This window comes from Cydia pomonella, chromosome 2, assembly GCF_033807575.1.
Source record: "Cydia pomonella isolate Wapato2018A chromosome 2, ilCydPomo1, whole genome shotgun sequence".
Lineage (NCBI taxonomy): Eukaryota > Metazoa > Arthropoda > Insecta > Lepidoptera > Tortricidae > Cydia > Cydia pomonella.
In genome coordinates, this window is record NC_084704.1 from 25,857,915 (window position 1) to 25,885,213 (window position 27,299).

Consider the following 27,299-nt stretch of genomic DNA (forward strand, 5'->3'; position numbering starts at 1 on the left):
TAATTAAATGCCGTTTAATCATAAAATTAAGGGACAATGTACTGTCCCGTATTGGTTTCACCAAATTACGAAACGACGAAAAATTCGTGCCTGAAATACGGGACATCCCATAAAATACGGGAAATCTTGTCACCTTAGGGACAAAATACAGGGCCGGGCAGGTGCCGGGAAAATCGAAGTTCGTCAATTGCGGGCATTTTTCTCTGTCACTCTAATTACGTCTTAGTAAGAGTAAAAGAGAAAGATCCCCGCAATTTGCGAATTTCGGGTTTCGCGGTAAGCGCGGCCACTATAGAACCATGCCATAATGACTTACGACAGTGCTTATTGAGTGATGCGTGTCAAGTATCTAGTAGTTAAAGCGACAAGGTTCTATAGTGGCCTAGGATTCTAATTGGTTGACTGTACATCCTTGGGAGCACTGGCAACCTTGCTGACATGTCTTTGCTTTGGCTTGAAAAATAATAAAACAATTACTTATTTTTGAATAATTTATTTATTTACTACCCTCATCTTCTGCAGTAAGCGCTAGTTTCGCCCGTTTATTACCTAGTAGTGCATTCCCTTGCTTTTCTGCTTCATGTATCGCGGAAAATATTGAACCAGCGTGAACTTTCTTAAGGATTTTCTTGTCGTGGAAAGGATGAATGTGTGCAGAAATCCTGTAAGAGAAAACTAAAGTTTTAATATGGCACGACGTCACTCCGGTGTATGAGCGTGACAGCGCTATGCGCGTATATAGCGATGTCCCATTCCGCATCCAATGTGAAGACCGCCTTATTGCAGTTGTAACTAGGCATAATTTAAATGTGGTGGAACAAGAAAAACTAACGAAAAGTATTGTGGTTTGTCGGCTGTTAAAGCAACTAAACTTAATATTCATGGAATTTATTTATATGAGAAAGATTCAAACTGGCTCATCATGATCGTGACAGAAAAATAAATATTGTTTAATTCGGACCATTAAAAATCCATAGCGCTTTTAGTAAAAAATCTTAATATCTATCTTACTCGTATTATCTATGTTAATCAACTACAAACTAACCTAACCTAACCATGAGGCTTTGCCCTATTTATCCCTCCCAATCACCACACCGACCCAGTATTTAGCATGATCCTATTCATGTTGTTGACATTGTATTTACGTGCCTTAAAAATGAGTACCTCACTTTTGGTCGCATTGTATATGAGACCATGCTGTTGCGCGTAGCCCTCACCCCAGAAGGCCCATGTCGTCCGCGTAGCTTATGTTATTGAAACACATATGACACGTATCGCTTATGTGACATCCGACATGCTGCCTGCTGAGACTGCCAATCAACTCGTCCACATACAGGTTGAACAGGATAGGGGATGACAGCCTCACACCGCACTGAAGTTTATACTCTTCAGAGTCAACCCCTGTCCATCTCACCATGTTGACCTGGTTGTTGTACCAGTATTTTAGCATCGCTATGTACTCTCTGGGTAGGCTGGTTTCTTCCAATTTACTCCAAAGCTTATCGTAAACAACCAGGTCGAATGCTTTGGACAAGTCCAGAAAACACGCATATATAGGCGTGTTTCTGTCCTTGTAATACTTGACAGCTTGCTTAAGGCACAAGATTGCACTTTCAGTCGACAGACCTGGTCTAAATCCAAACTGCGTCGTGCATTTTAACATGTTTGCAAAGTTGTGCATTAAGCATTCGAGTACTTTCGCTAGCACCGACGCTAGTGAGATCGGCCTATAATTATCCATGTCCGATAGGTCCCCGGTTTTGTTTTTGGCTAATGGCATGACCACTGTACGCGTGAGTTGTGACGGGAGATATGCGTGTCCAAGGCATATTGTATAGAACATGCCTGAGGTGCTCAACGCCGAGACCGTCATACCCCGGTGATTTACCCCTCTGCATGTTCCCGCACTGCATGTTGGTTCGAGAAGCGGACTTACTCTAAACGCCTTGCTAAAATTATCTGCAATTGTTTTTCTATCGCATTCTCCCGCCACGCTCACAGGGGCGCACGATTTCACTCTAAACTTACTCGTGTTTTTCCAGAAAGCTTTGAAGTCTTTCGCAGTCCGGTTTGAGGCAAGTATATCACATTTTATTTGTTATTGCCTGTCCTGGCCAGGGACTGAAAAGGTACCCTTAAAAACGGTTTTGACCGGTCTTTTTAAAGGGTACCCGACCGTTAAACTAGCATTTCGGTACCGATATCAACGCTTTGGGTATCCAAATAAGCTTCCGTCCAAACGGTACCCTTAAATAAAAGTACCTTTAAAACAATTTTGAAACGGTACCCGACCGTTGAAATAGCATTACGGAAGCGGTATCAATACTTTAGGTATCCAAACAAGCTTCCATCCACACGGTACCCTTAGACTTTAAAACAATTTTGAAAGGGTACCCGACCGTTAAAATAGCATTCCGGAAGCGATATCAATACTTTGGGTATCCAAACAAGCTTCCGTCCAAACGGTACCCTTAAGTAAAAGTATCTTGCCACGCGATCGGATACCCGAATACAAACCGGTCACTCAATTTGAATGATCGCCCGCCATCTTGGATTTGGGCATTTAAGCTCAGATTAAGATGAAAATCGATATCTGACGATCCCAGAGGATCTTTATTATGATTTTCAGGTCAAATTTTTAGAAAACGCACGCCATTTTTGATTTCGGCATTTAAGCTCAGATTCAGATGTAAATCGATATCTGAGGATCCCAGAGGACCTTTATTATGATTCTGAGGTCAAATTTTTAGAAAACGCACGCCATTTTAAATTTCAGAATTTAAGGTCCGATTAAGATGAAAATCGATATCTGAGGATCCCAGAGGACCTTTATTGTGAATCTGAGGTCAAATTTTTAGAAAACGCACGCCATTTTTTGTTTCGGCATTTATGCTCAGATTAAGATGAAAATCGATATCTGAGTATCCCAGAGAATCTTTATTATGATTCTGAGGTCAAATTTTTAGAAAACGCACGCCATTTTTTATTTCGGCATTTATGCTCAGATTCAGATGAAAATCGATATCTGAGGATCCGAGTGGACCTTTATTGTGAATCTGAGGTCAAATTTTTAGAAAACGCACGCCATTTTTTGTTTCGGCATTTATGCTCAGATTAAGATGAAAATCGATATCTGAGTATCCCAGAGAATCTTTATTATGATTCTGAGGTCAAATTTTTAGAAAACGCACGCCATTTTTTATTTCGGCATTTATGCTCAGATTCAGATGAAAATCGATATCTGAGGATCCTAGAGGATTTTTATTATGATTCTGAGGTCAAATTTTTAGAAAACGCACGCCATTTTTGATTTCGGCATTTAAGCTCAGATTCAGATGTAAATCGATATCTGAGGATCCCAGAGGATCTTTATTATGATTCTGAGGTCAAATTTTTAGAAAACGCACGCCATTTTAAATTTCGGCATTTAAGGTCCGATTAAGATGAAAATCGATATCTGAGGATCCCAGAGGACCTTTATTGTGAATCTGAGGTCAAATTTTTAGAAAACGCACGCCATTTTTGATTTCGGCATTTAAGCTCAGATTGAGATGAAAATCGATATCTGAGGATCCCAGAGGACCTTTATTATGATTCCGAGGTAAATTTTTTAGAAAACGTACGCCATTTTAAATTTCGGCATTTAAGCTCAGATTAAGATGAAAATCGATATCTGAGGATCCCAGAGGACCTTTATTGTGAATCTGAGGTCAAATTTTTAGAAAACGCACGCCATTTTTTGTTTCGGCATTTATGCTCAGATTAAGCTGAAAATCGATATCTGAGTATCCCAGAGAATCTTTATTATGATTCTGAGGTAAAATTTTTAGAAAACGCACGCCATTTTTTATTTCGGCATTTATGCTCAGATTCAGATGAAAATCGATATCTGAGGATCCTAGAGGATTTTTATTATGATTCTGAGGTCAAATTTTTAGAAAACGCACGCCATTTTTGATTTCGGCATTTAAGCTCAGATTCAGATGTAAATCGATATCTGAGGATCCCAGAGGATCTTTATTATGATTCTGAGGTCAAATTTTTAGAAAACGCACGCCATTTTAAATTTCGGCATTTAAGGTCCGATTAAGATGAAAATCGATATCTGAGGATCCCAGAGGACCTTTATTGTGAATCTGAGGTCAAATTTTTAGAAAACGCACGCCATTTTTGATTTCGGCATTTAAGCTCAGATTGAGATGAAAATCGATATCTGAGGATCCCAGAGGACCTTTATTATGATTCCGAGGTAATTTTTTTAGAAAACGCACGCCATTTTAAATTTCGGCATTTAAGCTCAGATTAAGATGAAAATCGATATCTGAGGATCCCAGAGGACCTTTATTGTGAATCTGAGGTCAAATTTTTAGAAAACGCACGCCATTTTTGATTTCGGCATTTAAGCTCAGATTCAGATGTAAATCGATATCTGAGGATCCCAGAGGATCTTTATTATGATTCTGAGGTCTAATTTTTAGAAAACGCACGCCATTTTAAATTTCGGCATTTAAGGTCCGATTAAGATGAAAATCGATATCTGAGGATCCCAGAGGATCTTTATTATGATTCTGAGGTCAAATTTTTAGAAAACGCACGCCATTTTTGATTTCGGCATTTAAGCTCAGATTGCGATGAAAATCGATATCTGAGGATCCCAGAGGACCCTTATTATGATTCCGAGGTAAAATTTTTAGAAAACGCACGCCATTTTAAATTTCGGCATTTAAGCTCAGATTAAGATGAAAATCGATATCTGAGGATCCCAGAGGACCTTTATTGTGAATCTGAGGTCAAATTTTTAGAAAACGCACGCCATTTTTTGTTTCTGCATTTATGCTCAGATTAAGATGAAAATCGATATCTCAGTATCCCAGAGAATCTTTATTATGATTCTGAGGTCAAATTTTTAGAAAACGCACGCCATTTTTTATTTCGGCATTTATGCTCAGATTCAGATGAAAATCGATATCTGAGGATCCGAGTGGACCTTTATTGTGAATCTGAGGTCAAATTTGTAGAAATCGCACGCCATTTTAAATTTCGGCATTTAAGCTCAGATTCAGATGTAAATCGATATCTGAGGATCCCAGAGGATCTTTATTATGATTCTGAGGTCAAATTTTTAGAAAACGCACGCCATTTTAAATTTCGGCATTTAAGGTCCGATTAAGATGAAAATCGATATCTGAGGATCCCCGAGGATCTTTATTATGATTCTGAGGTCAAATTTTTAGAAAACGCACGCCATTTTTGTTTTCGGCATTTAAGCTCAGATTGAGATGAAAATCGATATCTGAGGATCCCAGAGGACCTTTATTGTGAATCTGAGGTCAAATTTTTAGAAAACGCACGCCATTTTTTGTTTCGGCATTTATGCTCAGATTAAGATGAAAATCGATATCTGAGTATCCCAGAGAATCTTTATTATGATTCTGAGGTCAAATTTTTAGAAAACGCACGCCATTTTTTATTTCGGCATTTATGCTCAGATTCAGATGAAAATCGATATCTGAGGATCCGAGTGGACCTTTATTGTGAATCTGAGGTCAAATTTGTAGAAAACGCACGCCATTTTTTATTTCGGCATTTAAGCTCAGATTCAGATGTAAATCGATATCTGAGGATCCCAGAGGATCTTTATTATGATTCTGAGGTCAATTTTTTAGAAAACGCACGCCATTTTAAATTTCGGCATTTAAGGTCCGATTAAGATGAAAATCGATATCTGAGGATCCCAGAGGATCTTTATTATGATTCTGAGGTCAAATTTTTAGAAAACGCACGCCATTTTTGTTTTCGGCATTTAAGCTCAGATTGAGATGAAAATCGATATCTGAGGATCCCAGAGGACCTTTATTGTGAATCTGAGGTCAAATTTTTAGAAAACGCACGCCATTTTTTGTTTCGGCATTTATGCTCAGATTGAGATGAAAATCGATATCTGAGTATCCCAGAGAATCTTTATTATGATTCCGAGGTCAAATTTTTAGAAAACGCACGCCATTTTTGATTTCGGCATTTAAGCTCAGATTGAGATGAAAATCGATATCTGAGGATCCCAGAGGACCTATATTATGAATATAACACTTACTTTTACTTTTCACTTTATCTAAATCCACGAATTCCATGGTGAATGTCTTGCACTCGCGTTTCGACTCTGGCCTTGTCGGTGTCAGTCTTACTCATGGGGCGACACTTAGAAATGTAGTTATCATTAGTTAAGATGGAGGCGATTTATATTAATTGAATCGAGACATCTCTAACTTTAGCTTAAAGTCGACTTCCGATTATGTAAACTACGCCACCAGATGTCACTATAAAATTGATACAATTTAAATATGTAAGTCGGACGTAAGGAATACAATCTCCATGTACCTACCAAAAAATGACCGTCCGTCCGTCACTAGTTAGGTAACGGCGCACGGTGGGCTGAAAATCGGCCTTCATAGAAATAGAAACCGAAGTCTTAAATTTGAACTTTTTTTTATTGGAATAGCTGTTGGGTTTTATTATGTCCCAAAATTAATCTATCGTAAGTAGCGGCTAAGAATATATTATTGAAAAATAAAAAATAAAAACTACATTAAAATATACCTTAAACAAAACTACATAAAGCTAAAAAGGAAAAAGATTCAAAACTAAAACTACAACTAAAGTTATAAGTAAAAAATTGGCTCCAGCTGGGTGCCTTGTGGCAAGGTGCCTAGAAGGCTGGCGGCATTGCCGCGCTGGATAGCAATGCCAATGCGTTGTGCGAGGTAAGAGCCAGCCCTCTTGTCACCCGTTGCCTACACGAGGCGCTTCGAAAGCTCTTTAAAAATGTTGTGAGCGCCAGGTCCCCACGGCCCAAGGGTTTCCACCCCAAAAGGCTCAAACATATAGCTCAAATCTTAGCTAATTTGGTTGGAAAAATAATTAGTTACATTTTTTTTTTAAATCTTTGTATGGCGCGTATCAGAAAAATCGAGTTTTGTCCGAAAATAAAATTTAACCGTAATATCCTGACAGATGATTTTAAAAACCAATTATTCTTGATTTTCCACATAATTAAAATTTTCCTACGGGGTGCACTTTTTTTATATCGATATATTTTATTTTAATACGGTTATACTCGTTATTTTGACTACAAAAAATGAATTTGAGTTTGATCGAACCAATAACTTACGCGTAGTGAATTATGGATGTAATGGTTTTATTTTCAATTTTCTACTTGTAACTCTTGTATGTTTATTATTTATCTACTTAATTAAAACAATGAGCAAAAGTTATTTCAGCATGAAAAAATAAGTTTTTTATTTTTTATTAAATAAGTGCATACGGTAGAAAAGTTCGCGTTATGTCAAAATAATTATCCTTAATAATTGGTACTTAAATCATCTGCAAGTATCACCGTAGTATACCTTTAATTTTTGAAAAAAAAAACTATTTTACTCGTACGCTCCATACATTTGATTAAAACAAAAATTCACTACTCGTAGATTATTGGTTCGATCAAACCCAAATTAATTTTTTGTAGTAAAAGTAACAAGTATAACCGTATTACAATAAAAAATTACTAAAAAAATACATCGATTTAAAAAAAGAGCACCCGTAGGAAAATTCTAATTGTGGAAAAATCAAGAATAATTGGGTTTAAAATCATCTGTCAGGATATTACGGTTAAATTTTATTTTCGGAGAAAACTCGATTTTTCTGATACGCGCCATACAAAGATTTTGAAAAAAAAAATATAACTAATTATTTTTCCAACCAAATTAGCTAAGATTAATTTTTGGACATAATAAAACCCAACAAAAGCTATTCCAATAAAAAGAGTTCAAAATTAATACTTCGGTTTCTATTTCTATGAAGGCCGATTTTCAGCCCACCGTGCGGCCGCCATCTTGGATTCCAAAATGGTCATCAATATCGAAAACTGCACCCCCTAAAACCTATAAAACGATATCCATGACGACTTTTATGACAGAGTGCACGGCCGCCATCTTGGATTCCAAAATGGTCATCATTTTCGAAATCTGCACTCCCTAAAACCTATAAAACGATATCCATGACGACTTTTATGACAGAATGCACGGCCGCCATCTTGGATTCCAAAATGGTCATCAATATCGAAATCTGCACTCCCTAAAACCTATAAAACGATATCCATGACGACTTTTATGACAGAATGCACGGCCGCCATCTTGGATTCCTAAATGGTCATCAATATCGAAATCTGCACTCCCTAAAACCTATAAAACGATATCCATGACGACTTTTATGACAGAGTGCACGGCCGCCATCTTGGATTCCAAAATGGTCATCATTTTCGAAATCTGCACTCCCTAAAACCTATAAAACGGTATACATGACGACTTTTATGACAGAGTGCACGGCCGCCATCTTGGATTCCAAAATGGTCATCATTTTCGAAATCTGCACTCCCTAAAACCTATAAAACGGTATCCATGACGACTTTTATGACAGAGTGCACGGCCGCCATCTTGGATTCCAAAATGGTCATCATTTTCGAAATCTGCACTCCCTAAAACCTATAAAACGATATCCATGACGACTTTTATGACAGAGTGCACGGCCGCCATCTTGGATTCCAAAATGGTCATCATTTTCGAAATCTGCACTCCCTAAAACCTATAAAACGATATCCATGACGACTTTTATGACAGAGTGCACGGCCGCCATCTTGGATTCCAAAATGGTCATCATTTTCGAAATCTGTACTCCCTAAAACCTATAAAACGATATCCATGACGACTTTTATGACAGAGTGCACGGCCGCCATCTTGGATTCCAAAATGGTCATCATTTTCGAAATCTGCACTCCCTAAAACCTATAAAACGGTATACATGACGACTTTTATGACAGAGTGCACGGCCGCCATCTTGGATTCCAAAATGGTCATCATTTTCGAAATCTGCACTCCCTAAAACCTATAAAACGATATCCATGACGACTTTTATGACAGAGTGCACGGCCGCCATCTTGGATTCCAAAATGGTCATCATTTTCGAAATCTGCACTCCCTAAAACCTATAAAACGATATCCATGACGACTTTTATGACAGAGTGCACGGCCGCCATCTTGGATTCCAAAATGGTCATCATTATCGAAATCTGCACTCCCTAAAACCTATAAAACGATATCCATGACGACTTTTATGACAGAGTGCACGGCCGCCATCTTGGATTCCAAAATGGTCATCATTTTCGAAATCTGCACTCCCTAAAACCTATAAAACGATATCCATGACGACTTTTATGACAGAGTGCACGGCCGCCATCTTGGATTCCAAAATGGTCATCATTTTCGAAATCTGCACTCCCTAAAACCTATAAAACGATATCCATGACGACTTTTATGACAGAGTGCACGGCCGCCATCTTGGATTCCAAAATGGTCATCATTTTCGAAATCTGTACTCCCTAAAACCTATAAAACGATATCCATGACGACTTTTATGACAGAGTGCACGGCCGCCATCTTGGATTCCAAAATGGTCATCATTTTCGAAATCTGCACTCCCTAAAACCTATAAAACGGTATACATGACGACTTTTATGACAGAGTGCACGGCCGCCATCTTGGATTCCAAAATGGTCATCATTTTCGAAATCTGCACTCCCTAAAACCTATAAAACGATATCCATGACGACTTTTATGACAGAGTGCACGGCCGCCATCTTGGATTCCAAAATGGTCATCATTTTCGAAATCTGCACTCCCTAAAACCTATAAAACGATATCCATGACGACTTTTATGACAGAGTGCACGGCCGCCATCTTGGATTCCAAAATGGTCATCATTTTCGAAATCTGCACTCCCTAAAACCTATAAAACGATATCCATGACGACTTTTATGACAGAGTGCACGGCCGCCATCTTGGATTCCAAAATGGTCATCATTTTCGAAATCTGCACTCCCTAAAACCTATAAAACGATATCCATGACGACTTTTATGACAGATTGCACGGCCGCCATCTTGGATTCCAAAATGGTCATCATTTTCGAAATCTGTACTCCCTAAAACCTATAAAACGATATCCATGACGACTTTTATGACAGAGTGCACGGCCGCCATCTTGGATTCCAAAATGGTCATCATTTTCGAAATCTGCACTCCCTAAAACCTATAAAACGGTATACATGACGACTTTTATGACAGAGTGCACGGCCGCCATCTTGGATTCCAAAATGGTCATCATTTTCGAAATCTGCACTCCCTAAAACCTATAAAACGATATCCATGACGACTTTTATGACAGAGTGCACGGCCGCCATCTTGGATTCCAAAATGGTCATCATTTTCGAAATCTGCACTCCCTAAAACCTATAAAACGGTATCCATGACGACTTTTATGACAGAGTGCACGGCCGCCATCTTGGATTCCAAAATGGTCATCATTTTCGAAATCTGCACTCCCTAAAACCTATAAAACGATATCCATGACGACTTTTATGACAGAGTGCACGGCCGCCATCTTGAATTCCAAAATGGTCATCATTTTCGAAATCTGCACTCCCTAAAACCTATAAAACGATATCCATGACGACTTTTATGACAGAGTGCACGGCCGCCATCTTGGATTCCAAAATGGTCATCATTTTCGAAATCTGCACTCCCTAAAACCTATAAAACGATATCCATGACGACTTTTATGACAGAGTGCACGGCCGCCATCTTGGATTCCAAAATGGTCATCATTTTCGAAATCTGCACTCCCTAAAACCTATAAAACGATATCCATGACGACTTTTATGACAGAGTGCACGGCCGCCATCTTGGATTCCAAAATGGTCATCATTTTCGAAATCTGCACTCCCTAAAACCTATAAAACGATATCCATGACGACTTTTATGACAGAGTGCACGGCCGCCATCTTGGATTCCAAAATGGTCATCATTTTCGAAATCTGCACTCCCTAAAACCTATAAAACGATATCCATGACGACTTTTATGACAGAGTGCACGGCCGCCATCTTGGATTCCAAAATGGTCATCAATATCGAAATCTGCACTCCCTAAAACCTATAAAACGATATCCATGACGACTTTTATGACAGAGTGCACGGCCGCCATCTTGGATTCCAAAATGGTCATCATTTTTGAAATCTGCACTCCCTAAAACTTAGAAAACGATATCCATGACGACTTTTATGACAGAGTGCACGGCCGCCATCTTGGATTCCAAAATGGTCATCATTTTCGAAATCTGCACTCCCTAAAACCTATAAAACGATATCCATGACGACTTTTATGACGAGTGCACAGCCGCCATCTTCGATTCCAAAGTAGAAGTCTACTTGAAACGGTACCGTACGGTACCCTTTCAACTGTAGCGGTACCGTTTGAAAAATGTACCTATTACATTTTATTTATTCGGGTACCGTTATAGTTATATAGTTTTTCAATTGATACCCTTAGTTTAGGTATCGGTCTTGTGCGATTTTATTCGGGTACCGTTAGCTTTGGATACCTATTCAATGGATACCCTTTGTGTAGGTATCGGTCGTTTGCGATTTTATTCGGGTACCGTTACAGTTGTATAGCTTTTCAATTGATACCCTTAGTTTAGATATCGGTCTTGTGCGATTTAATTCGGGTACCGTTAGCTTTGGATACCTATTCAATTGATACCCTTATCTTAGGTATCGGTCTTTTGCGATTTTATTCGGGTACCCTTAGCTTTGGATACCTATTCAATTGATACCTTTATTTTAGGTTACCGGTCTTTTGCGGTTTTTCAGTCCCTGGTCCTGGCACCACTTAAGCTTAGACTTAAAAAGCTTTCTGGATTCGCACATCTCAAGGTAAACCGGGCCCTGTTTAGGATTATTCGCAGATATCCATAACAAGAAGTTTTGCCTAGCATCCTTATTCGCTTCAGCCACATATTTGTTCTATCCAACTACCCTCTTACCCCTGCTCTCCCTTGTTACCTTGCTTGACTTTCTTGCCGCCTCCGTTAGTGTGGTAATTAATTAATTATTGAGTCATACATTTTATCTAACACTACTCTATGTTCCGGATCATTACAGAGATTATCCGCACACGACGTTAGCTCGGCTGGAAAGTCAAGCAATTTTAACTTGCTGTTACAAATTGTGTGGTACTGCTCCACTTGCGAGACCTGCCTTTCACCCCAACGACTTGATTTGGTAAACTAGGCCTACATTTTATTTGTAACTTATCTAGGTCACATTCAATCATAAGCGGTTTAGCGTGTCGCTACATCTAGTTTGTGCTTGAACAGTTCGCTTAGTTGTTTGGTAGTTTTTCGCTGTTATTGATTCACGCGAGTACCGTTAGATGGCGCTTATATCAAAATCCGTCTTTTGCCTTACCGGGATATTTAACCTTTAACTTTTTGAATATATTTTTTTATGGCTGGCAGCAATTGAATAAAAAGAGTATTTGCGCTAATTTTGAATTTAAATTTTGGAGGATTCGAGACTGTCAAGATGGAGAATTTTGTTTTGGAAAGAAAATGCAGATCGATTGTGATTCTTGGATTGAGAAGTCCATTTTGTTCCCTGGGTGTTTGACCAGATTGATTTTATTTCTTTTTTAAGTATAGTTATAGTACTTTCAATATTCTGACTAGAGATGCAACGAATAGTGGCTTGGCCGAATAACGAATATCCGGCGGAGCCCTCGGCCGAATAGCCGAATATTCGGTTAGAAGTTTTACCTAAACTGAAGTAAATTCGAATGCGCGCGTGCGTGCGCTTTGCAAGTTGCAACTTGTTTCTCGCTGTAGGCTATTAGATGGAGAATTTCGCTTTGAAATATTTTAGGGCAATCAGATATCCGGGTCTTACTTATGCTGAATTAAAATCTGCATTCGTTAAAACCTTCGATGTTGCCGATTTTGATTTCAAGGTCGAGAGCCAACTTCGTGCTTTATCATCGACAGGTTGAAAGAGATCTAAATTTAAAACCGAAGATCTATAAAACCCGACGGATAAGGCTGTTTAAATTTTTAGATTTAAAATGCGGATCACAGATATTTAACAAGGGATAAATGGCAAAAGTAAAAAACAAACAAATGGCACAAAACAAACAATAAATAATTAACTGGTTACAATAATCCAATAGATCAATGTAACAGCCTCAACCCAATACTGCACGCGGCCAGTGATGTCAGGGCCTGGCCTGTATGACCCCACAAGCATAATGAATGCAGATGTTCTGACAGTTTGTCAAAGAGAAGGCTGGATCAAATTGGCGTTCTACCTCTTGTCGTTCTTCTTATACGGAATGATTGTGGTGCTCATTGCAGCATAATTTGGATGGCAGACCCTACTGTTAAAAAAACGATAAAAACTGATCATAAAATGAATCATTGCAGAATGTTGAACTTGGCCGCATTACGATGAAAGGCCAAAGCCATCGAATCAGAAACTTTATCGTACACCTCACGAAGCGTCTGAAGATTCGAAGCACGTTCCACCCGGCTGAGTCCCACATCTTGGTCCACTGCAGCGGTAGGTGGTCAGACGAATACACGTCATATTTTATTTACCTGAACATTGCAGCGCACTGTATCCCGTCTGCCTCTGTGACGATGCAGAGCTCTAACCACCTGTTACACCAGTGGGCTTAACTGGTGAATGTATATGTTTCAGCGCCTACGCCCAATCTTTCTAGATCTATACAACTCCACATTTGTGATTCACAAAATTGTAGCATCTCATTACAAAAAGCTCATTTGGGTGCGCGTTATCGCGCTTATTTTACCCATGCATTCTGTAAATACCGGCAAGTTCTCAGGCGCATTCACCGGCATATATATATATCGACAGAATAGCTGTATTTTTTTTAAATAGATAGATACCTCAGCACACCTCACCCTCAGTTAAAGATACAGCTTAAAGAAAAACAATTGATTAATGATAGAGGCACGCAACAGGCGGTCTTATCGCTAAAGAACGATCTCTTCCAGTAGTTCCAGACAACCTTTGGGTAGAGAAAACAAAACAATTAATCAAAAAGGGTAGGTGTTGCAAACACTTTATGAAAGCTACTTTCATACACACACCCAGGCACAATTTATTTCAAATTAATGTACGTTATCACAGCTGCATTTGCATAAATGGCAAGAAATTGTTTTTTACAAAAAAACGTCATAGGTTTCTTTGATTTGTGGCTGTTTTTGTGCCTTAACCTAAGTTGGTTTCTAAAAAAACTTTGGATTCTTGATAGCAATAGGATTGATGACTGACTATATTTTTACCTTTGAACGACAACGTCGTCTTTAGTGACCACGTGCGCAGGACACTTCATCGACGTGACGTAGTCAACACACCGCCACTGCCTACTGTTGTTACGGTTGGTATGCTTCAGGTAGTACACGTATCTGTTCAGAATCATCTGTAAGCTGCCCTGGTTTGACACTGTATACTGGATAACGCCAGTGTCTGAAATAATTAGTAGATTGTTAACCAAGGGTGGAAAGCGAAGCATTATCACCCGAAATATTTTGGCGCTCGAACGAAGTGAGAGAGAGTGCCAATAGTTCGAGGGTGAGCTGGTGACTTTTACGCGAGTTAAACACTCTACTTTTCATTTCGACTACCATGAGGAAAGTCAAACACAAGAAATGTAGGCCATTTACGTTTGATCGGAAAAAAAATCAAAAACCATAGACAATCCCATCTTAAATTGAGATATGTCGGAAACGGCCTTAATGTAGGTATACGCGCCTTAAAAAAGAGAAATTGAATGAATGAATATCATGTAAAGATAATAATTTAAACTTTCATCGTCATTTACATTGATTTATAACAAATATTTATGTTTATTTCATACATTTAAATATTAAATAAATGTACTATATTTTTTTTACTAATGCAATGCAATTGACATTTAATTCCGATAATACTTGGTCTGAAAATGCGGAAGCTAATACGAGAGTTTTTAACTGAGTAACGAATAACATGGCATACATATTTGGCTGTTAGCCATTGCTCGAAGTACGAATTTACCTTTCCGAACTTTCCGAATAAGAGAGATGAAAATAAATTTCAGTCAAGTGTGGTGCACAATCAAGTCATTTATTGAATAATTATTGCACAATTCAAGAATTTACTATTAGCGGAGTAGAGGCATTCGTTACCAGTCAAGGCAGTCAACAAGGTTTATTGATTAACCCTTTGACCGCCGAAGACTACAACCGACGCGCATGGTTAGTGTAATATCAACCTTCGTGCATTCTGATATGGCGCGTTGTACTGAATAAGCGCGCCGTTCAAATAAATAAAAAAACATACTTTTACTACCAACTGGGTCGATTTTGTGATCCGTATCTGCCATTCCCACGACATTGCCTTCCATATCTTCTTGCAACTCCATGAAGGACTCATCTACTGACTTCACATTATCTATTGTGCCCAAAATACATTCTTTGTCGTCATAATTACTGAAAAGAACATGAAATTTCTACTTACATCTTAACTTTCACACACCTTATTTAATCCAATACCTAACACAGTTTGTTGGCATATTATAAGGATCCAATTAAATGTTTAGTATATAATGATTTCTAACAAATTGGGGACCACTTTTATACCAATCCACATTGCCAGGAACCAGGAACAAAATACGATTTTATTAAGAGGAATTCCTAGTTGCGATTTTTCCATACAAACGCTCTCGACTGATTCCTCCCTGGATTTTTAACCTAGAGCAGTGATTTTTTCAAATAAGATCAATATCATCAATATCTGTGCCGCTATGTTTTGCTTTTTTGGATTATTTTATTTTTAAGAAAGATACAGCGCCTCGAAAATCGCAAAAACGGCGCAATTGAATTGGCTGTAAAAAAAGGCACAGTATACAAATATGACAAAAAATATCCAAAAAATCAAAACATAGCGGCATAGATTATTTCTTCCTCTTGCAATTTCCTAAATTTCATAATGATTAGTTGCGTTTTGGAGGAGGAAACAGTCGAGAGCGAAACCTCGATTTTTGAGTTTTTTGCGAGTGAATTTCGGTCCGAGCTGCAGTTGTCCTTATCGCAAGAATTGGAGGCGGAGACAGTTTCTAAATATACGTACACAGAAGGAATAGTGATGGGCATAACATCCTTATTAGGGATTGCAAAACCGGTACTGTTTTAAAGAACCGGGATTTCTCGGTACTTTCGGAACTGGTCTAATTATTTCATTATTTTAAATTAAACGACAGCATTTTGCGATTTGACCACCTTTCGTATTATAATTTAATAATCACATCTTTTATTACTTAGTAGGCAATTTTTTTTAGAAATATAGTATTTTACATTGCTCACACTTGTGCGTCACAAGTAAAACATAACTACTTTGATGTTTGCCACTAGATAATAAATTTAATGAAATTACATTGACGAGGGGATCTATATATAAGTATCGCAGTCGTATTGTATAATCCGCCGTATTACATTACGGCTAGCCGATATCAAAATAAGGGCCATTTTGAAATGCGGCGGTTCAACGATTAAGGTATGTTGGGTAAATACCGGATGCGGGTGAAGAACGTAGGACATTCATTTCCCCCTAATTTGGCTTTATTTTTTAATGTTGGCAACATTGTGTAAGACGCCATTTCATTGCGCCTCGACTGCCAGTGTCACCGCGTCGCGTCAGGGAGTCGGGCTTGTGTTGTGCGCAATCACAGAGAGCAAGGTAAATTTCGCGAATTCTTCCTTCTATCCGATCTTCGCCCTGTAATTTATTTTGCGTATTGTGATGAAACTGTGTTTGTTTTTGTAATTGTGTTAACAGACCTAGCACTGCTGTAGACTGATATCCGATCTTGACCCTTCCAGGTAAAGATCGGAAAGAAACAATCCGATCTTTACCTATTTAAAAAACAGCAGTGATTTTCAAACTTTAAATTTTCTTCAATTTACATACTGACCTACTTAATTATCACATTTATTGTTTTCTTGATCACACTTTCGTACCATTATTTTTATCCAGTACCACTACCAGCGCGACGGTTACTGACAATGTAATTTTTTTAATTTCCGCAACCCAAAGGTTGCCTGTTAGCGATAAGACCGCATGTTGTTTACCTGTGCTTATGTGTATGTTTTCTTTTGTATTGTTTTCTTTTATTGAGGTGTGCAATAAAGAGTATTTATATTGTATAGGGATGATGATACATGTTGAAATTTATAACAAAATCGAGTAAAATAGATAGCAAATGAGCAATTTTTCGCAATAAAGTACATACACATACGGATGCATATGTAGATGTGCACGCATACATACATTGCTAGTTTCGGATACAAAATAGAGATAGGGCTTCGAAATTAGTTTCCTTAAAATGCTTCAAGAGGGTTTTCTTTTCCTATATATTTACTTTACTCTTTACATACGATCCTTACATTTTATCAAAAAAAAGTTTGTATATCAACTATATATATATACATAATTGCAAAATTAAACCAACAAAATCGCAATTTTAATTATTTTCCATACTTCAAGATGGGCTCTCAGTGACCTTGACCTTTTTAAAGAACTACTTAGTCTTTTTGATTTCTAAGTTTGATTCTTATTTTTTTGGCGACCTTCATTAAAAATAACTGGGCACGATTATTTTTTATTTTGATTTTTGTCCCTCCTACTTAAGTACTTAATATCTTCCAGTACATTCCATTCAATAAACAATACATTTACACTTTCCCTAAACCTGTACAGTTCACGAAATCTTAAATTGTCAAAACTACGCAAGGTAGCTATTATTTTAGGTGTTTTTTTTTATTACTTCGGGTAAACCTTACAATAAGAGGTTTCTTAGCACATTGTTTACTTATCAAATTGCCTTATGACATAGGTATCAAAGTTTGAGAGCCACAATTTTACCAATTTTTGTATCCGGGTTAAGATCGGATACAAAAGGGTAGACACCGGACCTATTTCTTTGTGATACCTTATTCTCTTTCCATTAGAAGCAACTTTTTTTCACCATCCAATGGTCTCCCTTGATGGCAAAACACTCGTTACCCTAAAAAAAAGTATGTCTCATCTTTACACAGGTACAAAACTAAAACCGTTCTATATTGAAGATTACCAAAATTCAGGCCGAATCTACGGTTATTATTTAACGATTCGCTACGTACTTCAAGAATCTGTCACGTGTTGAGATCTCGAAAAAACATTTTTTCACGAGTTCTCTCAATTGGTCCCAAAATTGTCCGGCATTATCCCAACATACTTTACCCAGATTGTCATTGCGATACGTTCTTCAATAAGGCGGCCCAAGTTTAGCCCCATCGTACTACAAGTTAAATAGATTGTAGTTTAACCATAGGTATATTTATACCTACTTACAAAATTTCACAACACACCATGATCACTCCCAACTTACTGATACGGATAGGTACAGTCAAGTGTAAAAATATGGGTGTACACATCTTAATCAAAAATATGTCCCATAGCATCTTATTCCAGTGTAATAAAAGCGTAGTACCATATTTATGAGACGATTCTTTCGATACATATTTTTGCACTTGACTGTACGACGACAACCGAAGCTGAGACATCATTCTTTTTTGCAGTTTTTACCTATATGGTAATTAATATCAATCAATCAATCATTTATTATTTCGTCATCATAGGTGTAAAATACATTTAGTACAGGTGATAGGGTGTTTGGTATTAGGGTGTAATAGATACAGTATAATATAAAAATGAAAAACAATATTACGTGGTAACAACAAAAACAACTTGCGTCGGGCAGCGCAGAATAAATTCCGTCTGGCTCGCGGGCGATGTCGACGGAACGGCGCGCAATGAGCGAGCGCACGAGTCTCGCGTCTGTGTGCGCGCACTCACACTTAGATAGCTCCGGCTCCCGCCCACCGCAGCGCGACAGAAACATAGCTTCAAAAATTCGAGATTTGAAAAGTTGCTCAGCTAGGAATTGCTCTTGAAGATGTAAGGATGTAAGTATATAAATATCTAAAAATAACCAGCATAACTTGTGGTCATCATACAAATCATTGGATTATAATTACGTTCTAGTACTTACATATTTTTAGGATATATCTGGTACTTAGATTCTTTTTCTGGCATATCACTGATCTCAAAGAAACAAACATCTTCATCATCATTTTGTGATTGTGCAGTAGATTCATAGTGAACTGAGGTCCGATTACTAGGGGCAGACTGGCTCATTTTCTGAAAATATTTGTCAGAAAATAAAGTAGACAAATATTAACACAAAGACAAATCACTAACTGATATTCACAGCCTTTGGTTTTGGGTAAAATGTTCCCATTTTAATTTACACTTGCCAAAAAATAAGTAAAAACGGTAAAACCAGAAACTATTTTAACAATTCTAAGCACATTTTGAGCTTTTTACCTATTTATAAGACATAGTTTTGTAACTATTTTACCATTCTTGCAACCCAAAACCTCGAGGTATGCTATATGTAGGAAAAAATTAAAGTTTATAGATTTACCATGTCTTCCAATCCCTTTATATGTAATTCATTGCCAGCTTCTATGAGTTGGTTCAAGTCTTCACTGTTCACCAGCACTTCCCCCGTGTATATGTACTCAAGTATTGAGCATAATGTTGAATAAGATATTCTCTGTAACATAAGGTAAGAAAGTTACTAGAGATTTAGGCATTTCAATGGTAAGATATACCCAGTAATCTGGCACTAAAATTGAGATGCAAGTGATCATTCTATGTCCAAGTTTTCTATTTATGATTATATTATCACACTTCCCTAAAGTTATAAATGGCTTAAACTGTACAATGGTTGAATTTTCTATAAACTAATTATTATTGTAGTGTATACAACATATCGAAATAGTTATGTGCAGATTTGCTCTAACTTCCAGTAATCCAATTTTTCACTGATCCGGCTCTCTTGCTTCAACATTAGTTATGGATTAGCAAATTTGTACCATGTCTTACGTCACAAATTGTAATTATATCAGCCAAAAGACATCAACTGCTACACATAGGCTTTTCCAATTATTCCTGTACAACTGGTTCTGCGCTATGCTCATATTAAAGTTTGTACTTGCAGTTCACTTTGTAGGTTGAATAATAATTTAATTAATAAAATAATAATAATAATAATTCAGCCTATATACGTCCCACAGCTGGGCACAAGCCTCTTCTCATGCGCGAGAGGGCTCCGGCTATAGTCCCCACGCTAGCCCAATGCGGATTGGGGACTTCACATACACCTTTGAATTTCTTCGCAGATGTATGCAGGTTTCCTCACAATGTTTTCCTTCACCGAAAAGCTGGTGGTAAATATCAAATGACATTTCGTACATAAGTTCCGAAAAACTCATTGGTACAAGCCAGGATTTGAACCCACGACCGGAATTCCGGATTGAAAGTCGAATGTCATATCCACTCGGCCACCACCGCTTTCACCGCTTTTTTTATTTAAGTAATTAATAATAAGATCTTAAAAGATGATCCGATAAAATCGAAGACATGGCTGGAAGACATGAAAACATGGATCAGATTAGTGTAAAATAAAGAAGAGTTGAGAAGATTGGGGAAGCCTTTGCCCAAAGGCACACAGAATCGGGTATCGTAGATTAAGGAAAAATATATTTAAAAAAATATTTCTGATAAATTTCTATAAATAAATAAAAAAAATTAATATACATATACAATTTTCTTTCGGCCTACACACTGATTACATATAGAATAAGCTTTTGTATTATGGAGTTTTAGACCATTATAATCAAGTCGAAAACCAATGACAGGTTCCACCCTCTACTTCACCTCTTTATTGCCTTACTGCATTTGAACCAATAAACTAGAGTAATGATCAATGAGCGGAATTCTTCATAGCAAAAATCAAACTGTCAGAGGGATTGACCTAACTGTTTTATCGACTTATCTATAAATATTTGTCACTTAACGAAACAAAGTTAAAGTAATGAAATCGGGCTTTTGGATATACATACAAACAAATTAACGGTGTCCCTAATTAGCTGACCGCCACTGTATTTTGGTATAATAGTAAAGAATAAAACAGAAAATACTTTTATGATGTAAATGAACGTAACATTTATTATTATTATTATTATTATATAATTATAGGCGAGCAGCTATTTAGCTGATGAGCCTATGTCACACAGTGTCCTGTATTATACAGTTCAAAGTTTGTAAATTTAGAGCAATATATTGTGGAAGAATCTTCTTTGAGACTGAAATAAGAATCTTTCTGTATCCATTTTTTTATTGTTTTCTTTTAGGATTAACCATTTTAGTAACACGGCACGGAAATCACTCATGAAAACTCAAGTGACATAAATGACATATGTGACGCTGACATGATTTACTTTAATACGGAGATGCAAGTTGCTTATCAAAGAGGTCAAATGTTACAGAATAATCTTTTAAGTTGATTATGGATACCTAATGCGATATTATTCCGTAACATCGATAAGTCGATAAAACAGTTGGTCAATCCTTCTGACAGTTTGATTTTTGCTATGAAGAATTCCGCTCATTGGTAATGATAGAATTCTGACTAGTACTCAAAAATTACCACAGATTGTGCCACAAGCAACTAAACTATACAGGACATACATATTTTAATACTGGGCTATTGCCACATTGCTGAGGTTTGACATATTTAAGCAAAAACTTTTATTGACCAAATACAACTCATTTTTAATAGTGGGAAATTGTGTGCTGGGTAAATTTGGAGATAGTACAAACACCTAAAAATAGTATGCTGCTAACTGTACAACAAATGTGATCCAAAAACATACATTCAAGAATATGACAGGATGAGGGCACTGTGCTGATGATATAAGATCCTTGATGTAGGGGCTAGCCAGTGCCATTACAATTTGGTGCACTTTCACCATGTGACCATCTGCAGCTAAAGTCATGTCTACAAATTCACCATTCTGTAAATCATAAATTAATTTGCATTTACAACCTTCGTTACATCTAGGTTGTGGTTGATAAAACAATGTTTTATTTCTTGTGCTATCTCAATATTTCACAAAGCAATGTCACTTTTATTTGAATAATATTGCCAAAACTGGCTAACATTTCATAATATCTTTTATCCTTTATTCTGTGGCAAGGCCCAAATCGAGCAGTTGTTGTTGAAAAATTCCAAAAATTCAATAATTTAAACCTTAAGGATCACTATTTAAATAGCCCAATTTTGACAAGCCACAGAGGAAATATTTACTTTCGACCTGTACTACTCTCCTCAACAAAACAAAAGTTCTGTTTGTACTCTGGAGAGAATATTTGGTTACTGGGGACCATTGTTGTTTAATTTACATTCCTCGCAAAAAAAAACATGCCATGATTATCGCGGCATATTTATTAATTGTGAGTAATAACAAAGTAACAACATGTATAAAAGCTGTTACCTAGTATTCAATTGTACACTATACCTGTTGCAATGAACTTAAACCATTGCATACGTTCTTTTTGTGTGCTTCCCATGATAACGCGAACTGTGTATTCACCATAATTAATGTATATTTTTTATCAGGTATTTATTGATTGATTTATATTTACATTTATTAAGCTAACATGACATAACGTATATAAATGAAAATGACATTTGGCTCTGAGTTACCAGTAACCAGTAAAATTGTATGTTCTAAACGAAGGTCCTACCGCGAACAACGGAGTTCGCAAATCGCGGGCATTTTTCTTTTAGAGTCTGTTCAAAAAGAGAAGAGTCGTGGAATGTATTGAGCCCCATCCCATACTTTCCACGATTCTTCTCTTTCCACACAGACTCTAATCCGAGCCATATCAATAACTTCTAAAATATACATATTTTTGGTATATTTGAAAATATGGATTTTATCTGTTTGCTTGCAATGCGTATGTATTTAGAATAGGGTTGTTTCCATATACAAATCTTAGGGCAGAATTGTATCCCAATAAAATCTTTTGGATTATAAGAACATGTTAAACTACTTTTAGGGGACCTGTAATGACCATATTTTTGTAAATATTGAATTTAAAATATCTTTTAGCACACGTCACGTGACCAAACTCGAAACGTCTTTGAAGATTCTGATGACGTCACAACTCTCGGATTGACACTGTTGACAGTTAGGCGATAAACAACAAATGACAGATGTCAGTGGACAGTTCGTATCTTCTACGTGTATATGTAGTTATGTGTCAAACCGTAAACTGTGACGTCACAATTTTCAAAGAGCGTTTTGGGCACGAAAGCATCTGTCATAATATATTTGGTTAATTTAACATATTTAAAGCCGTTTTTAGTATAAAAGTTGAATTTTAGGGCAACTTTTAGTTAATATAGAACGTAATACAAGCGTCTCAAAAAATTGGAAACAACCCTATTTTGGTGTTCGCGGGACGGCTTCTTGTCTATTGATTTATATATTATAATAAGTACATGGAGATATAAAGTGGAGCACACTTTAACTTTTTTTGTTATCGTAAAAAGAACCTTATTACTGAGACAGAAAGGTGCTCTTGACTAGAGAAAACGGTCCACTTGAGTAAGCAAAGGTGGGGCGCGGTGTCTCACTCGCACATGTTGCCAATGTTAAAAACATACCATTGTGGTAGTATTTATATCAATATACTACTGAATGTCTTATACTATTTTAGTGCTACATACAGAGTGCGGTTCTCAAATCTTTTAAGTAATTTGTAAATAATTATGATGTCAATATTATTACCTGATAAAACCAAGCATGTGCACAACAAAAAAAATTTGATATTGTAGACATTGTAGAAACTTTGAATATTAATTGGTATCCCCAACTTGATCACATATTTTCGAGATATTTCCAAAATACATCAATAGTGGGGCTCAGCATTTAATTGCGAAATATTTAAAAAAAATGTAAAAAATGTTGTGTGACAGGTTGTAGAAGTGAAAGTTTTGCTGATTGTGGTATATATTTTCACAGGTGAACCACAATCATTCAATTTTACGATAAAAATACAAGACGATAATTGTCAAACTCATTAGGGTGACCATGATGTCGGCACGATGTGAATCAGTTTTACACAATCCTTATTAAGTACTTAAGTAAGTTTATCTAATTAGATATGTCTATATTTTGGCATGATTAAATTGGTGGAATGATAGCATTACTGAAACGGTTGTACTAACTAAAGACTGTACACGATAAAATCTGACCATTTCTTTTCATACCAAACTTTTTGTTTTGGCTAGATATTATGTATGTCACTCTGTTTTTTGTTGCTATAGCAACCGTTCTACATATTCCCATTAGTATTGTTGATTATTATTCCATAATTATCAAGATGTCCTCAAAAGAAGAAGCTTTGCGTAATAAAATTGTTTCCGAACATTTACTGAATCCGCATTTGTCATGTCGCAAGCTCGCAAACGTATTGAAACGATTTGAGGAACGTTTGACGACTGCACGGAAACCAGGGCGGCTACCGGGAAAATCGTAATTTGTCAATTGCGGGCATTTTTCTCTGTCACTCTAATTACGTCTTAGTGAGAGTAAAAGAGAAAGATCCCCGCAATTTGCGAATTTCGGTTTTCGCGGTAGGCCCCCAGGCAGCGGGAAAAATGGGTGTCCTGTTAGTACAAGTAAGGATAAGATGGTTATAGAGGCATTTAAGAAAAATCCGAAAATGTCGGTTCGTGCTGTCGCTAAAAAAGTAAAGATGTCAGCATCCTACGTCCAAAAAGTAAAAACTAGGGCTAACTTAAAGACTTTTAAGGTACAAACAGCACCAAATCGTCGAGAAAAACAAAATGGATCTGCTAAAACTAGAGCTCGCAAACAGTATGAACAAATTTTGACAAAATATAGTTGCATAGTAATGGACGACGAAACTTACGTCGTAGCTGATTACAAACGGTTACCTGGCCAGGAGTTTTATACAACATCGGACAAAACAAGTATTTCAGACAAATTAAAAAAAAAAATAGAAGTGTAAATTCCCTAAAAAGTTCTTAGTTTGGCAAGCGTTGTGTACATGTGGTCGAAAAAGTCAAAGTTTCATCACAACCGGAACTGTTAGCCAAGATATAATTGTGAAACGGTGCCTTCAATAACGACTTTTGCGTTTTATACGGAGTCACACAGAGCCTGTAGCATTTTGGCTGGACCTTGCCTCTTGTCATTATGCCAAAACAGCAATAGAGTGGTATGAACGCAATGGTGTCATGATAGTGCCAAAATTGATGAACCCACCAAACTGTCCTGAGCTTCGGCCAATTGAGATATATTGGGCTCTCGTGAAGCGGCAGCTAAAAAATACGGGCAAGGAAGCGAAGGACATCGACGACTTCAAGAAAAATTGGCGCTTAGGAGCAAAATCTGTATCTTAGACTACTGTGCAAAAACTGACAAGCAGTCTTTACTTACATATACGTAAACGATTCTATATAGGTTGGACACACATTTCCGTCATTAGAAAAAGGCGGCAAATATGAAAACTAGTTGCAATCACAGATCTACGATGAGTAGATGACGCTTAAAGAATTAAACATAGTCAAAGTGTGCAAAACCTAAGCCATCACGCATATGAACATACCACGAGTGCGAAGAGGCAGACTACAAATGAAAAATCGTGACCATTTTTGAATTCGACGGTGGCGGCTAACGGCTGCTATTTATTAATTTTCAAACACATGTCCGGCATGGTAACACCTTAAGTATTTTAGTTAGAAAATATAAATCTCATCCACATGGAATCCAGGGCTATAACCGCGAAAATCGAAGTTCATCAATTGCGGGCGTTTTTCTCTGTCTTATTACGTCTTAGTGAGAGCAATAGACAAAGATCTCCGCAATTTGCGAATTTCGGTTTTTGCGGTAGGCCCCCAGTTATTAGTATGTGGAAGCCAGAACGAATATCGACAGTCGAAAAATGAGATATCGTTAGTGTTCCGACAGAGTAACATCCCTAGTGCGCAAAATGTTCAAGTCAATAAACAAGACCAAGGGCGAGTAGTTCGAAAAACTCACGCGGCTAGAAGATGTTGATGTCAGTGATGTCAACTTTAGCCAGTCTTCTTCGAGACCACGGGCAGCGGCGTAGCGTATGTGTTTGCCGCCCGGGGCCGATCAAAAATTTGCCGCCCCAATTTATGATGAGCATCACTTAGTCAGGTCATAAGTTCTGTCACAAAGATTTTTACTGATAAAAAGTAATAGATACAGTATTCAAAAAAAATTATATTAGGTCGGTGGCAAACAAGCATACGGCCCACCTGATGGTAAGCAATCTCCGTAGCCTATGTACGCCTGCAACTCTAAAGGAGTTACATGTGCTTTGGCGACCCTGACACTCCGCACCCTGAGTAGGGTCTAGAGTTATTTAGTTGCTGTTTTCTGTAAGGTGGAGGTACTTCCCCATTTGGACTCTGCTTCAGATCTGGATTGACATCCGCTGTTCTGTGCCCTACCACACAGAGGGAGATGACTTTCACAATGCCCATACCTCTCTTTTGGACGTAGTTTAAAGACGGATCCGGGTTCAAACATATGTAATATTCGAAAAAAAGTTATATTTTATTTTATTTTTTATTTCGCGTGTATTCGCGTCTAACGACAATTCCAAAATAAATAAGTAGTAAATAAAGACGAACTTTACATTTTAAAATAATTATATTACATTTATATCAGTATAAAACAAGCTTTCAAATCATGGCAAACTTTATTTATTAAAAGCTTTGTATAACATATTATTTGTAAAACTTGTGACCTGACTAAGTAGTTAATAGACAAGACAAAATTAGTTGGAAAAGGAAAAAATCAAAAAATATCTTCAACAACTAAAACTCAACTACTGAAAATTTGGCTCTTAAAATTATGCAAAAAGAAAAAAAAAACATCTGAAATAATCACACAGAAAATATTGTACATTTACTTCTTTTAAATAAAGAAATACGATGTAACATAATTTACTTAATTATGTACGTTTATACAGTGTATGCAATTACACGGTATGAACGAGAAACCCGTCAGATTTTAACCACGTATTCCTGTCTTAAGGAGCAAAAAAAATTATTTGTATTTTGATCAAATTCGGCAAAACAAGTGTGTGTGTATGTGTTTTCTGCACACGACACGTTATTTATTTTTACATGTTGGCAAAAAAATACTTTACAGCGAATAAATAGTTTTTTTTTTGCCAAAAAAATTTTGCTAGTTTCCTTTATAACTTTAATGTCTCTTAGTAAGGCCACATAGTGCTTGTGTCGTCGCAGCCATAAAGGCGTTTTTCACTGAGTTGTTACAAAAACGAATTTTCAGAACAATTGTCATTATCTTCATAACAAGTCGGATTTAAAAAAAAACTTGATAT

At 37.1% G+C, this 27,299-nt stretch overlaps 1 protein-coding gene across 1 annotated transcript; it reads right to left on the reverse strand.

The window, feature by feature from the left end:
• Positions 1–477: 477 nt before the first annotated feature.
• On the reverse strand, positions 478–22,595 carry LOC133534751 (uncharacterized). The gene is made up of 7 exons (XM_061874014.1): positions 22,400–22,595; positions 21,755–21,895; positions 19,459–19,590; positions 19,024–19,172; positions 15,276–15,424; positions 14,240–14,423; positions 478–662 (listed from the first exon to the last, which is right to left on the reverse strand). Exons 1-7 carry the CDS (start codon positions 22,475–22,477, stop codon positions 497–499), a joined length of 999 nt encoding a protein of 332 aa, XP_061729998.1. The 5' UTR covers positions 22,478–22,595; the 3' UTR covers positions 478–496.
• Between the last annotated feature and the right edge of the window lie 4,704 nt (positions 22,596–27,299).

Bases quoted from the DNA above. Each gene is read 5' to 3' on its own strand.
- LOC133534751 (XM_061874014.1), bottom strand. From the start codon at position 22,477: ATGGTGAATACACAGTTCGCGTTATCATGGGAAGCACACAAAAAGAAC. The intron at 15,425-19,023 runs GTAAGTACTAGA...TGTTCTTTTCAG, and splicing joins CAGATATATCCTAAAAATAT to TAATTATGACGACAAAGAAT. The intron at 663-14,239 runs GTAAAAATATAG...TTTCTCTTACAG, and splicing joins GACGACGTTGTCGTTCAAAG to GATTTCTGCACACATTCATC.